The following is a 13,063-nucleotide window of genomic DNA, read 5'->3' as shown; positions in this document are numbered from 1 at the left end:
TTCTGATTGTAACTACAAGAATGGCTGTCCCCACCTTATACTCTACAGCACTTGCATGGGTTTCCACAGGAGCCACTTTACCAAGAGGGATTTTGAAGTCAACTCAAGGTCATTAGCTCTATGCTTCCTGTCTATACTCAGGAGCCTCCTAATGCTGAGAGACTTCTGTTCTCATGGTATACTAAGGGTGTGTGCTTCATCAGTCTTCTGCCATGCTAGAATACTGTAGGCTTTTAATAAGCTTTCCTGGGCACAAGTGTCCACTGGAAGAGAAAGGAGGTTATTATACCTGGGGATCAACAGTTCTGAGCATTGGGGGTGTCCGAGCAGGCTGAACCCCACTAATGCTGAAGGACTCTGATCTTGGGGGCAGGTTGGGGTCAGAGATCCTATTGGCAACCTTGTGAGGCATGGCAGGTGAACTCTGTCGGTTGAGTCTTGAGCGTTCTTCTACCTAGAAGTCAAAGGAAAGAAAATCTCAATGGTTAGAAGTTGTTGCCCTGTTCAGTAAGGATTTTCTGTAGTAATTTTGATGCAGCCATTTTTAATGCCCTCTGAAAAATTCAAAGAGCCCAAATGTGCTATTTATGTTTCATAGCAAGATCTTTTTCTTCTTCTCTCTCTTTTTCTTTTCCTCTTTTCTTTTCTCCTTCTCATGGACGTATTTCCAGCAGGACACCTGAGCTCTTGACCTTACACCACCCATTAGCTTGTGTTATATCAGGTAACTGGGCATTCTTGGCCTGCTAAGAACTTGTCTTGCATCCCTTGAGCTAATAGCCTGCTGATTAGTCACAAAGCCATGGGATCAGGCAGGGAGATGGTGTGCCCTCCAGATAATCAAAGGGGACTATGGTAGGCATTGAGACAGCTTAGAGGAAAATAGAAACTTGCATTGGGTTGACTCATAAGACAGGGGGACAAGAGCCACACAAGGACTGGAGAGGGTGAAGTGGCACACAGGAGTTCTGCTCTTCTCTGCAGGCTGCTGATAGGCACGTGGGCGTCCTGGATGCTGCTTAATGACATGGCTGTCTTACACAGACTTCCTGTATCATTTTCTTTTTCTCTTTAGGGCCCTTTCCTTTCAATTGTCTCTCTCTGCTACCCAAAATATACTGCTCCTCCCCATGCTTTTCGTTCCCAGCATAGACTCTGTTACCCTACACCCTCCAATTCTCCTCACATTCTAGCCCTTCCTGTTCTCATCACCACCACCTTCTCTCCTTTCAACCCATTGTCATATCTTATTCCCCTGTGTTTCGGAGAATTGGTGCTTCTTTATAAACAGATTCTATGTCACTATCAGTCAGTCCATATCTATAGCAGCACATAGACTGTTCCCAAGGATGACTTGAAAGAGAAAGTTACATTAACTTTTCTGATGGACATCAAAAGACAAGACGGAAGTCATTAGTTAACAAAAGACTTTTGTTCTAGGTCTATCTTACACTGTCCTATATTTCTTAAGGGTCAACATAATGGTTGTGCCTTTCAAAATGGCGAGACAATGCCACACAGCACTCTCCTCCCCCTGACAACTCATCAGAGTGAACTCTTAACTCACTTCTGTTGACTCAGTATCCAGGTCTGTCTGCAAATGTTTATGTGCCAGCTAAGGGCTTTAAAATTTCTTTTTGCTGCCTGATTTCAAACAAAATTCCAAAGTCCTATTACTTCTTATTTTTCTTAGCTTCTTTTGAATCTTTTTAGAGAGAAGTCCAATTTCCTAGTGATAGTAAACCTGTTTTAACCTTAAACATTTAAACATGTTACATTAAGGATTAATCCACAGATAAGAAATACCCTGCTTTTATGAGGTGTAATATGAACATCTTTTCCCTCTCTATGGCTTTGTAGGGCATGTCCAATTGGCCTCTACTTGAGTTTGGTTTTGAAATTCCATGTCCTAGAAGTTTCCTACACACCAAATCATATTAGCCTCAAAGGCCATGGATATAAACTAGAAAAGTTCACTTTGTGAATCCATAAAGCATTATATCAGCAATAATTATTTGTCCGTTGTACTGAGCAAAAGACCAAAGCTATCTATTGTTACAAGACCTCAAAGCCCCAAGAAGACAACAACAGGCAAACAAAGCCCATAGTATACAATGCATCAATTCCAAATGCCAGACTCCTTGAAAGAAAAGACAGTAACCCTTCTTAGACCACTGAAATTCCTTATGTCTTCAGTTGTAAATTATACTACTTAAATAACTCATGTTTGAGCTCAGGAACTCTGGAGAGTAGATATGGTTCAGAGAAATATGTGACTCTCTATACTCTGGACACCTTATATCCCAGGGTTCAGTGGTGGTATAGAAATGAACATGGTTTTATCTGTTCAGAAACAAATGTATTCGGAGTGAGGCATACTTGTAATGATTATTGGTGTTACTTTGAACTGTCAAACACAGGGCAAAAAGTGAGTGCTGATTTTCACAGGTAAATTGTGTGTTTGATTAGTTGTGGATACAAGATACTAAGCAACTCCTGAGCATATTTTCTAAGTTATCAATCATGTCATGCCACAGATTGTACCCTGTGAGTATCTTAATCTGCAAGAGTCTATGTCATGTGAAATAAATAACCAGTTCTTAATATCCAGTCAATAACATCAAGATGGATCAATGTGCTGAAATTTCATAAGTAGGAGTTTGGACAACAAAGGTTGTAACAATGAGGCATTTGGAAATACATTCAAAAATTGTTATATTTATTTGTGCATGTGTGTGTGTGTGTTCTTGTGTGTGCACACACATACACATTACTTGTGTGCTACAAAACATACTGGAGTTCAAAAGAACCTCCGGGAGTTAGTTCTTTCCTAAGCATGTGTGTTCCAGGGATTGAACTCAGGTTGTCAGGTTTGAAAGCAAGCATCTTTAGCTGATGCTATCCTGCTGACCCTGACTGTAATTTTGTCTCAGAAAATCTTGCTTTTAAAGCCTTTGGGAAGGTTGGGACACAAAAGTGTGTTGCACCAAAATGTCCCCTTACATACTGAAGGAAAGGCATGAAACAAAACATTCAAAATGACATTTCACACACACACACACACACACAGAGAGAGAGAGAGAGAGAGAGAGAGAGAGAGAGAGAGAGAGAGAGAGAGAGAGAGAGAGAGAGCTGAATGTACTCAGAAGCAGCTTCTTCTACCTGGCAAAGGTCTGTCCCATTGATGACGACTTATGTTTACTAACTGAACAGACGGTGGTTATGTGAGAAGAAAAGAAAGCAGTTCCTCCACAGAGTGAAGATAAACACAGTTAAACTGGGGCACAGTCCAGATCCACTTCCATCTGCTTGAGGACAGGTCTAGCAGCAGAGGAGCTACTCCAACCTTCAGCTGTCAGAAAGATGGGAAAACCAGGGGTACCAATGATTCAGGAAGCAAAGAGCTTATTGCACAAGCATGTGGACCTGAGTTCAGATATCCAGAACCTCAGTAAAGCCAGATGTGAGATGTCTGTGGCACACATCTGTAACCTCAGTACTTTCACGGCAATATGAAAGGTGGAGGCACTAGAAGATCACATGCCAAGTGGCCTAGTACACACAGCAGGGGCTGGCGTGCACTGCAGAGAGACATGATGGAACACTAAAACAACAAAATAAGACCCCATGCATGGCCATGTAAACAGAGTATCCTGCTGCAAGCTGGTGTAAGTTAAAATACTATTTGGAGTGCTGAAGTGTGACACAGACCATCAGATGTCATTTTGGACACATGAGAAAGGAAAAAGAATTTCTATCATCCAAAAGATGAGAAAAAAAATGATCAAATTCAGCTGATGGACAGCACAGCATCATATTAACACTTCCACAGAGCTCATCTGTCCCCCACCCAAATCAAGACACAGTGGGAGAGTTCTGAAAGGAGTGAACTTCCCTAACCAGCTTTTTAATACAGAGACATTTGTGTGTTCCTTGCTGGCTGAAATTTGAAAATCAAATCCACAGCAACATCCAAGCCCAATAGAATACTACATCAAAGTTTGACAAGACTCCCAAAGACCGAATAGCCCCATCACTGGGTTGAAGGCCACACTGACAGGAGAATTCTGGGGCTTGCTGGCTGCCAGCCTAGCTCTAGCTTCAGTGACAGAGCCTATATTAAGGGAATAATGCACATTCCCCTCTGGCCTTCACTCATGCATGCATGGGTGCATGCACCTTAATGGTCACATACATACATATGCACATCCACAGGCATGCACACATGCACACACACACACACACACACACACACACACACATCACAGAGGGTGAAACATTGTATCCCATTGTTGATGAAAAATTGTCAATTTGGAATGAAACAAACAGAGGAGTAATCTAGAATGGAAGGAAAATAGTTTTGGAGATAGACTGATGGTTAGTTGGGAGCCAGATTATGTTAACTACATAGGAAGAGAAGGATGATCATGAAATTGTTTTAGAATGTCTGCACACAAGTCCAGAGGTGTATTAAGTCCCAAGGAAGAACATCCGTGCCTGGGAAGCCTCGTATCATGAATGATGTCACCCACTAGATGTCATCCGCTAGATGCCACCCAGACTTATGGTGGTGGCCAGAGAACCTCCTATCTGGAATGCTTGATGACACAGCTGTTCTGCTTGTGTGCCCAGCTGTTTGGTTTCTTTTACTGTGAGAGGTCTGGATAGGAAACAGGGAAATCAGGAGGTCAACAATACTGCCTTGATGCTCTCATAGATTTGTCCCCGGGAGAGCTTCTGAGAGCCCAAGAACTGTGAACTGATTATGAATAGAGAGCCAGGCCAAGGACTTAATGATGGGGACAGACAGACATAAGAAAACAGTGCTGTCAAGGCAGACAAGCTGGAATGGTAGAAGTGGATGGGTAGAAGTGGGAACCACACCATTCTCTCCCTTCTATGAGGGAAGGAATTTCTGGATGCTTTTCAAGGAGTTTTGTGACCTTCAAGTACCCCTTTCCTAAGCATATGCTAGTAGCTAGGAACATGAAAAGTCAGAAGGTGTATATCACAAAGAGGAGATGTAGTACTTCTTAGAAGAGTCTAAGTTCTTGGAAAGACATATGGTTTCATGCTTCTCCTCTGTGGTCCATGAGACTGTCTATGGCCTTCCTTAACTCTTGTGATAGACAAACAGTGGCTTGTCACTTTGAAAATGATGGATAGGTATTACATATGACTTTAGATTTCATTCCCAAGTTCAGCTACATTCCCACTTCAGTCCTAAGGAGTCCTGAGGCTTTAGTTGTTCTTCCAAACCACGCTGGCCTATCTTCCTTCCTCGAGTGATGAGCAATCAAGAGTCCCTGCTTGCAGCTGATATTTGCTTTGGATGATAATGGCATTAGCTTCATAGAGGGCAGCCCTTCAGCTTTCCCCACAGTGATGTGAGCTAGAGCTGTGAGTCTGACTCAGCTGGGGATCTGAACCCAGCATGGCCAAGAAATGGCTAAGCAGTGGAAGAAAGCAGTGCGCCTCTGCCAGCCAGGCGGTCTGCTGCTTAATAGCGCAGGGATTCTGCTTACCTAAAGAAGTGGTATAGATTATTAAGGAGTTCTGATGAGTAATCCTGATTGGCAACTTAATGAGACTTAGAGGCATCATGGGAACAAATCTCTGCACATATCTGTGAGGGGTTAGCTAGATTTGAGTAATTGGGGTGGGACGACCAGCCTTATATGTGGCTTGTACTATGCTATAGGCTGTAGCTCCACACTGAATAAGAAGGAGAATGCGAGCTGAGCAGAGGCATCCATGACTGTGTTTCCTCAGTCCTCGCTGTGAACACGAGGTGAGTGGCTGCCTCTTGCTCCTCTTGCTACACTTTCTCTGCCATGATGGACTGTATCTCCCAGAGCTGTAAGCCAAGATAAACTCCTCCTTTCTTAGGCTGCTATTGCAGGGTATTTAGTCATATTCTTTGATTGCTATCTCTCATTAACCACCATGATTAGGAGAAACATCATTTCTAGTATTTTCTATATATACTAAGATGAGATAGAAAAATAAAAGATTAAAAAAAAAACCAGAAATAGGCTCCTTGGTTCTAACCTAAACAGTCCTTTAAGTGATTAGTCATTTTCACAAGAATAAAAGGAAGTCACTAGATGTCACAAAGACTGATCTGGAAACTGATGTTCCCTGTGTGTGAGATTACAGCGATGCTCTGGCGGTTGCTCCTGTCTGGGTTACTGATTTTTGCTTTACCCTTTTGGTTTTAATCCATTTATTTCTCTCCAATCCAAATAGCTTTTAATTACATTTCATAACTAGTTCACCCCAGAGTCATATTCCTAAAATACCACCTTAGTCTAAGGGTTGAGAAAATGAGAGAATATTGCTTTGGGTATAATGAAAATGCATATCATAGCCACAGGCCTATGGCACATTGTGCACCTCTGAGACCTTAATGAACAAGGCAAGGTAAGCAGCAATGCCAGTGTCTAATACTAGCAGCCAGGCTATGGGCAGGATATAATTCATCCCAGAATCCTCTAAGATGTAAATGATATTTTTCCACTAACAGTCCATATGCCACATATCCACCAGGATTCTTGGTGTGAGTGTGGTAGGAGAAAGGTTTGTGTGTGAATGTGCATGTGTGTGTGGACATTGAAGGCCTGCCTCAGTTATCACTTCCCAGGTGCCTGCCATCATTGAGAGACTGAGTTTCTCAATGGGATCCAGAGCTCTTCTATTAGGACGGGCTAAATGACCAGTGAGCCCCAGGCATCCCTGTGTCTCTACCTCCCCATTTTCAGGATGACAAGCCTTTGCCACCATGCCTGGCTTTTCATATGGGGGCTGGGGATTACACGAAAGTCCGAGTGTTTACAAGGCCAAGCATTTCACCAACCAGACCATCTCCCTAGCTCCTCTAAATAAACTCCTATAAGGAAAATTACTTTTTATTGTTTTTCCCTACAAACACCCACTATATTCCCAGAGGTACACAAGAAAAACACTATGACCCGCATCAGACATGTGACCCCTCCTCTGCAGTGACACTATGGCTCCTCCAAAAGTGAAGCGTGTTTCTCCTAGTGGAGAGTCTGGTCAACGGACACAGCCTCTCTTCTGTCCTTACCTCCTTGGCCCAGGCAGGCTTCTCACTGGGACTCATGCCCTCCTTGTAATGGTACAGAGGCTTCTTCTCCAGGGGCCTCTGCTCCTGCCGCTGATGCTGGAGGGAAACCAGATAGTCTCTCTCTTGCTTTAGCTGCCTCTGCAGTCTTTCTGCTTGTCTCTGTTCTTCCAACTGTTTGCGCTTATATTCCTACCCGGAGCAGGAAGAGCAAAGAAGAGATCGTGTGACCACAGGGGACCACATCACCACATGGAGCAGCAGCAATGCATGTGAGGGAGGCAAAATGGAATGGAAACAGAACTCTGAGAAGGACAGGAGTGCTCCAAATAAGGGCAGGCCTCATGTTAGTGTCCACAGAAGAATATGTCAATAAAAACACCATTTCTTTAATGGCATTCCATTCACAATGTCACTTGAAAAGTGACATGTCCTCGGAGAACTGTAATACAGATGCAGGGCAGTCACACTGTCGCCCAAGAAGGAGTCATCCACTTCCTAATTTGGAGATTCAGCCATTCAAATGTGTGTGATTGAGTATACCACCAAATAATTAACCCGAGGTCATATCTAAATCATCGTTTCAATAAAACCTGGTCTCCTAAAGCTATTATCAAGCTCGAGTATAAGGCAAAACAAAACAAAACAAAACAAAACAAAACAAAATAACAGAATGCCATTGCATAAAAACTCCAGTTAAAAAAAAATAAAAAAGCTATCCGAGAAGCCCATTTGGAGAGCTGAGCGGTAATAACAAAAGTTCTTCCAGTGGATGCAGTGCGAGCCGGAGACAAACTGTGCCCCTTGTAAGGGCGGGAGTAACAGCCTGAAAATGAGGAATGACTGCAGGGTTGAGCGGACTGTGGCCGAGATGTGTTTGCTGTGATTGTCCTCCAGCATGTTTGCAAATGGCTTTAAGAATTACTCTGCAATAAACACAGCGGGTCTTGAGAGCAGTTTGAACTTCTAAAAGGGCTAGATTCATGCTAAACTTTCACAAAGAGATGGAGTTAATAAAGTGTGCTAAATGAGGACTTAGCAAACTGGGTCAAAAATTGTATGAAGCCTCTGTGAGATTCTGAGGTCTAGGGGATTAGAAGGGAGGACCTCATATTTTTAAGTGGCATGTTAGGAGGAGGAAGCACAAAGACATACATATGCACACACATGCTTGCGCATGTGCACACACATGCATGCACGCACACACGCACACGCATGTATACACACATGCAGGATGAACACCAAGCAGCCATGTGACTTTCCCATTACCAGAAGTAGAGCTTGCTCATGCAGTAGCTGCTGCTGTAAGATCTCTAACTGTCTTTGCTCTTCTTCTAGCTGTCGCCTGATGTATTCCTGAAGAGGCAGCAGTGGAGAATTGGGAAGAATAGAAAGAGAGGAAAAGAGAGAGAAAGAACCAGTGATTGCAAAGTGACAAGAGCTTTCAAGTAAAATGCAGGAGCGAGGAAGTGAAAAAAAATACCCAACACCTCACCCAACAGGAAGAGGAGGCCAGAGCAATGCCAAGCCTTTCAATGCAATCAAAAGCACAGCCCCTTTGCCCATAGCAGCTGACTGAGCTGGCTCAGCATTTCATTGTCTCTGTTTAGTTTTAACGAGACTACTACGTTAAAGCCTGTTATTAGGTTCCCCTCTTGTGGAGCCCATGGAATTATCAAGGCTGCAACGTTCTGAGGGCCCCATGCCAGCAGCAGGGATAGAACACATATTCAAGGTGAGCTTGCCCATGGTCTTTGTAATAGAAGTATCTCATAGCTCAGTGACTCAGGGCGTGAGTCAATCAATGGGAGAGGATACTATCAGGGGCTCAGAGTTGGAGTACAGAGATGGCCTGATCAGCATGGCTCATCTTCAGGGACGAAATAGTGGGAACTTGGTTCAGTTCGGGGAAGTCAGAAGTTCCAGGTATGCCAGGGGAGGTCCAAGTTTGGGTAGGAAGCATGGGCATTCTCAAGCTGTGCACTTGATGTTTTGAATAGGTAAGAACTGTTGCCTGAGTCAAAAAGCAAAAACCATAATAGAACAGTCCTTGCAGACCATGTCCTACGCCCCAGAGCTCCCTGGTGCTGCAGGTCCCATGAGGTCCTGTGTGAGTGGGCTCGCCACCTCCCGGTACCTGCTCATGCTCTGCCCGCCTCCTCTCCTCCTCCCTGCGCATCTGCTCTTCATAGTGCCGGCGCTGTTCCCGCTCCTGCTGCTTCCGAAGCTCCTTTTCTCGCCTTTGTTGCTGCGGGATGACAAGTAGACATGGTGATAGCAGTGGGCGTACTCTCAAGGACAGACACCCAAATGCCCCACGGATTTTCCTCCAGGGCTTCTGGGGGATGTTTTGGCAAGGAGGGATGGTATCAAGAGATCTCGAGTTATGGAGTCCACTTTTGGCACTTGCCATGTATGTGGACTCTAGTCAAGACACAGCGGTTGGAATTGTCAAACCAGGCTAGAAAAGACCATTGAACTGCCATAGACTCTGGAACTCCATTGCAACAACTAACAGTCTTCAGTCATTCTAATATCATGTCATACACAGATTCCAGAGGTATAAGGATCAGATAACTGGAGTTATCTGATCAAGGCCACAGACTGAACAGAAGTCACAGACTCCGATCCAGATTACATCTCTGTTGCTCACACCAAGCTACTTCTTTCGCCAGAGGATCCATTTGTGACTGAGGACTTTATCTTCTTGCTCAAGTTAGACCCTACGCTGAGGGGATACCACCATGATCTTATTGGCATCCCTATCTCATACAATTGCCCGAGAGTGGACAGAGCAATACACACATTATGTGCCTATCTTGTTTAATCTTCACAAAAGTCCTTGGAGTTAGATGCCTTCATCCCAGGTCTCTATGAGCGTATGGAGGCAGGGGGAGAGTAATTGTCCAAAGTCAGCCTTATGTTCCAGGACCTAAGCTCAAGTGTTATATGAATGGAGACATGGAAAAAAATAGCAGAAAACCCTCAATTTAATCTGGGTCTTCATTCCACTTTCAGGAAAGGAATGGGGTTAGGAGACCCAAGAACTAGGCAAAGGAGCTGGTATGGTACCATTCCTTATCTCTGGAACACTAGAGCCTGTGCAGGGCATGGGAAGGGCTTTTGTGGCTGCCCTAGTAATTGGAGTCACATGACTGGCATTTAGCATGAAGGACAACATTGCATGTTGCAATGCATAGGATCACACTTAAAACAATGCTCTCCAATAACATCTAGTTTGGGAACAGCTGTGGCCTTTTGTGTCAGATCCTGTACTAGCTTTGATTTCTCCTTCCTCAGGAGGTTCTGAGAAAATAGACTAGGGACCACACCCTGTAACATTCTCATAACTTCACTGCATAGTGAGATGGGGTGAGATGATCCAGAAAGAACAGCCTATGACCACATTACACTGACAAACCAGTTCTGTACAACCAGAGAAAAAGCCATGAAACCAGACACCAGAACGATGTCTGCCACAGGGTCTCAAAAAGCCAAGAAACCCAAGCAAAAGCCTTGCGGCTCTAGTTTTTGCTGCAGTCTTTCAGACATGCCACCTATCAGTGACCCGAGAACCTCAGGATGGAAGCTGTCCTTTGGGACTCAATATCTATCATTTCCTGACTTGACAACTCTTTGTCCGTCTTGCACTGTATGTGAAGAAGCCCCTCTGCAGGGCTTTGTGCGGCCAAATGATACAATAGGACTTGCATTTTCAGAAGGCCCCTAACAGTTATGGACAAGGGGAAAGCTAGACACCAACAAAGCAGGGTGAGGTTTTCTTGCAGACCTAGGCATGAGCCTCCAGGGCATCGATGATGTAGCACAGGCTGGCCAGGTCTCTCTGTTCATCCTTACTGTTGAGGAAGGAGAAGTAGCAAATGGAAGAAAGTTTCCAGATTTCTAGTCACTCTAAAATGAATGGCACGGATACCTGCTCAGGAATTGTAAGCAGGCTAACATAACATTGGGAGGTGCTGGAAACCCTGCATGTGAGGGTGTGTAGGCATCTTGGCTAAGGAGCACTCTGTATAGTGTAACAGAAGAGAGAAAGACAAGGACGTGTTGAGCCCAGAGAAGCAATTATTTGTTTCACAGAAAAAATAATTCAGAGGAACATGAAGGGAAAACGTCATCATAGGAACTGACTGAATAATCTGGATTACAGATCCAAAGCGCAGACATTTCCAACACTCGACTTGGGCTTCATTGGCATAAGCCCAAAGACTAAAACAATTATGTGGCAGCTCTGGCTCCTGCCTGAATATAGCCCTCATTTACCTAACATTTCAAGTTCGTTACTCTTACTGGTTTCTTTCTTGGGGAAAAAAAATAATCAAGACCTTTGAAGATTTAGCTGAATTTTATGTGGAAGAGTTGTCCATTTTCAGTCTGTCTGCCAGGAATCAATACTGTTCTATAATTACATGCCACTCAGGTTCCCACGCATGGTATACACAATATTGATCGTGACTCAAGAAGGCAGGGCTTCCCAAGTGTTCTGCACCTTCTGAGAAACACACGAAAATAATAGCTAATAACTAATAATGATCTCACTCGGATCAGCCACTGGTCACACACGGAGGCATCTGCCAGGGCTTTGGTCCCTTCTGTGAAGTTAGAAAAAGAAATTACTTTCCCAGCCTTCTGAGGGCAGCCTGCCAATTTCCACCTGTGTGTCTCAAGGTCGATGACTTTCCTAGAAAGATGTTTGCTTTCCCTCCTCCTGGGCATCATGTTGTTGGAGGGGACATATTAAAACATGTCAAAGAAAGTTTCTTGCTTCCAGGAGACCCTTACAAAGCCTTTGGTGGCTCTCACTAGAAGCACCTGTTTGAGGACAAGGCCAGTGCTCAACTCTGGCTCAACTTCAACGCTCACATGGGTCCTGGTACCTGGCAGATGCATGCAAAAATGTGTTGTGCTAAAGGGATACTGCATGACTGTAATCCTACCTAGTACTTGAAAGGCTGAGGCAGAAGGAATAGCACAAGGAATAACCTTACGATTAGTCAGGGCCATTCAGCAAGACTCCATCTCAAAAAATAATTTTTTTTTAACTCAACAGAGTAAAATCCTTGGTGCAAAATAAGAAAACAACACACTGTTTTGTTTTGGAATTTTCTTTCCAGTAGTAATGGTATGTATTTCATCATAATTCATATTACATTTTTGTGTTTGTTTTATCAAATTTGTGATTGAGATTGACGTTATTTGTGTGTCCCTGTTCCATACCAGCTTTTATCTTTTTAAAAGGATTTATTCACTGAATTTCTATTTATGTATATGTGTGTGTCTAAATGAATTTATGTGTATCACACACATACAATGCCCTAAGGGAGAGTGTTGGGATTCCTTCTATGCTCCACCCAACAGGCAGGTAGGCCTGGCTTGCTATAAAGGAGGCTCTTTGGCCCCTCCTTGCTTTCTGTCCCTTCTCTGTCTTTCTGACTAATTTCTCCCTGGTTCCTTTCTCCCTGTCTCCCTTTTCCCTCCTCCCTGTCTCTCTACCTGTTCCTGGCTGGCCTCTCCTCCTTCTCCTCCTCTGTCTGTCTGTCTGTCTGTCTGTCTTTCCCTGTCTCTACTTCCTTCTCAACTCCCCTTTCTATGCCCTAAATATACTCTATTCTATGCTATACCCATTGGTCTCTCAGGGGGAAGGATGTCTCAGCATGGGCCTGCCCCACTGCCCCTCCCACCCCACCATACCATGCTCTACAACACATATTCTTGACTCTTTTTATAAAACACAGCGGAGAGGAAGAAGGAATGCTAGATCAGAACTATTAAGACTGGATTCTGTTGTGTTTTATAAAAAGATAGGGAGAAGGAATATGTTTGGTGGATGTGTAGTCAGGTGTGGGGGAAGGGGATACCTCTGAGGGCCCATGCTGAGGCATCCCTTCCCCCTGAGGGACCAGTCACAGGATGGTATAGTGTAGAATAGAGTTTATTTAGGGCATGGGAAGGGGAGTTGAG

General features: G+C 44.0%; 1 protein-coding gene across 1 annotated transcript in view; it reads right to left on the bottom strand.

The window, feature by feature from the left end:
• Positions 1-13,063, bottom strand: part of Tnik (TRAF2 and NCK interacting kinase) — a 399,376-nt gene that overhangs the window by 66,290 nt on the left and 320,023 nt on the right. Inside the window, exons 13-16 of the mRNA XM_028762118.1 lie at positions 9,222-9,332; positions 8,354-8,440; positions 7,088-7,276; positions 290-454 (exon numbers count right to left, since the gene is read on the bottom strand). Of these exons, the coding sequence (XP_028617951.1) occupies positions 290-454; positions 7,088-7,276; positions 8,354-8,440; positions 9,222-9,332 (552 nt within the window). The remainder of the gene's footprint in view (positions 1-289; positions 455-7,087; positions 7,277-8,353; positions 8,441-9,221; positions 9,333-13,063) is intronic.

The sequence above is a fragment of the Grammomys surdaster genome, unplaced genomic scaffold (assembly GCF_004785775.1).
Source record: "Grammomys surdaster isolate TR1022 unplaced genomic scaffold, NIH_TR_1.0 62, whole genome shotgun sequence".
Taxonomy (NCBI): domain Eukaryota; kingdom Metazoa; phylum Chordata; class Mammalia; order Rodentia; family Muridae; genus Grammomys; species Grammomys surdaster.
The sequence above is the reverse complement of the archived record's forward strand: the minus strand, read 5'-3'. Positions and strand labels throughout refer to the sequence as shown.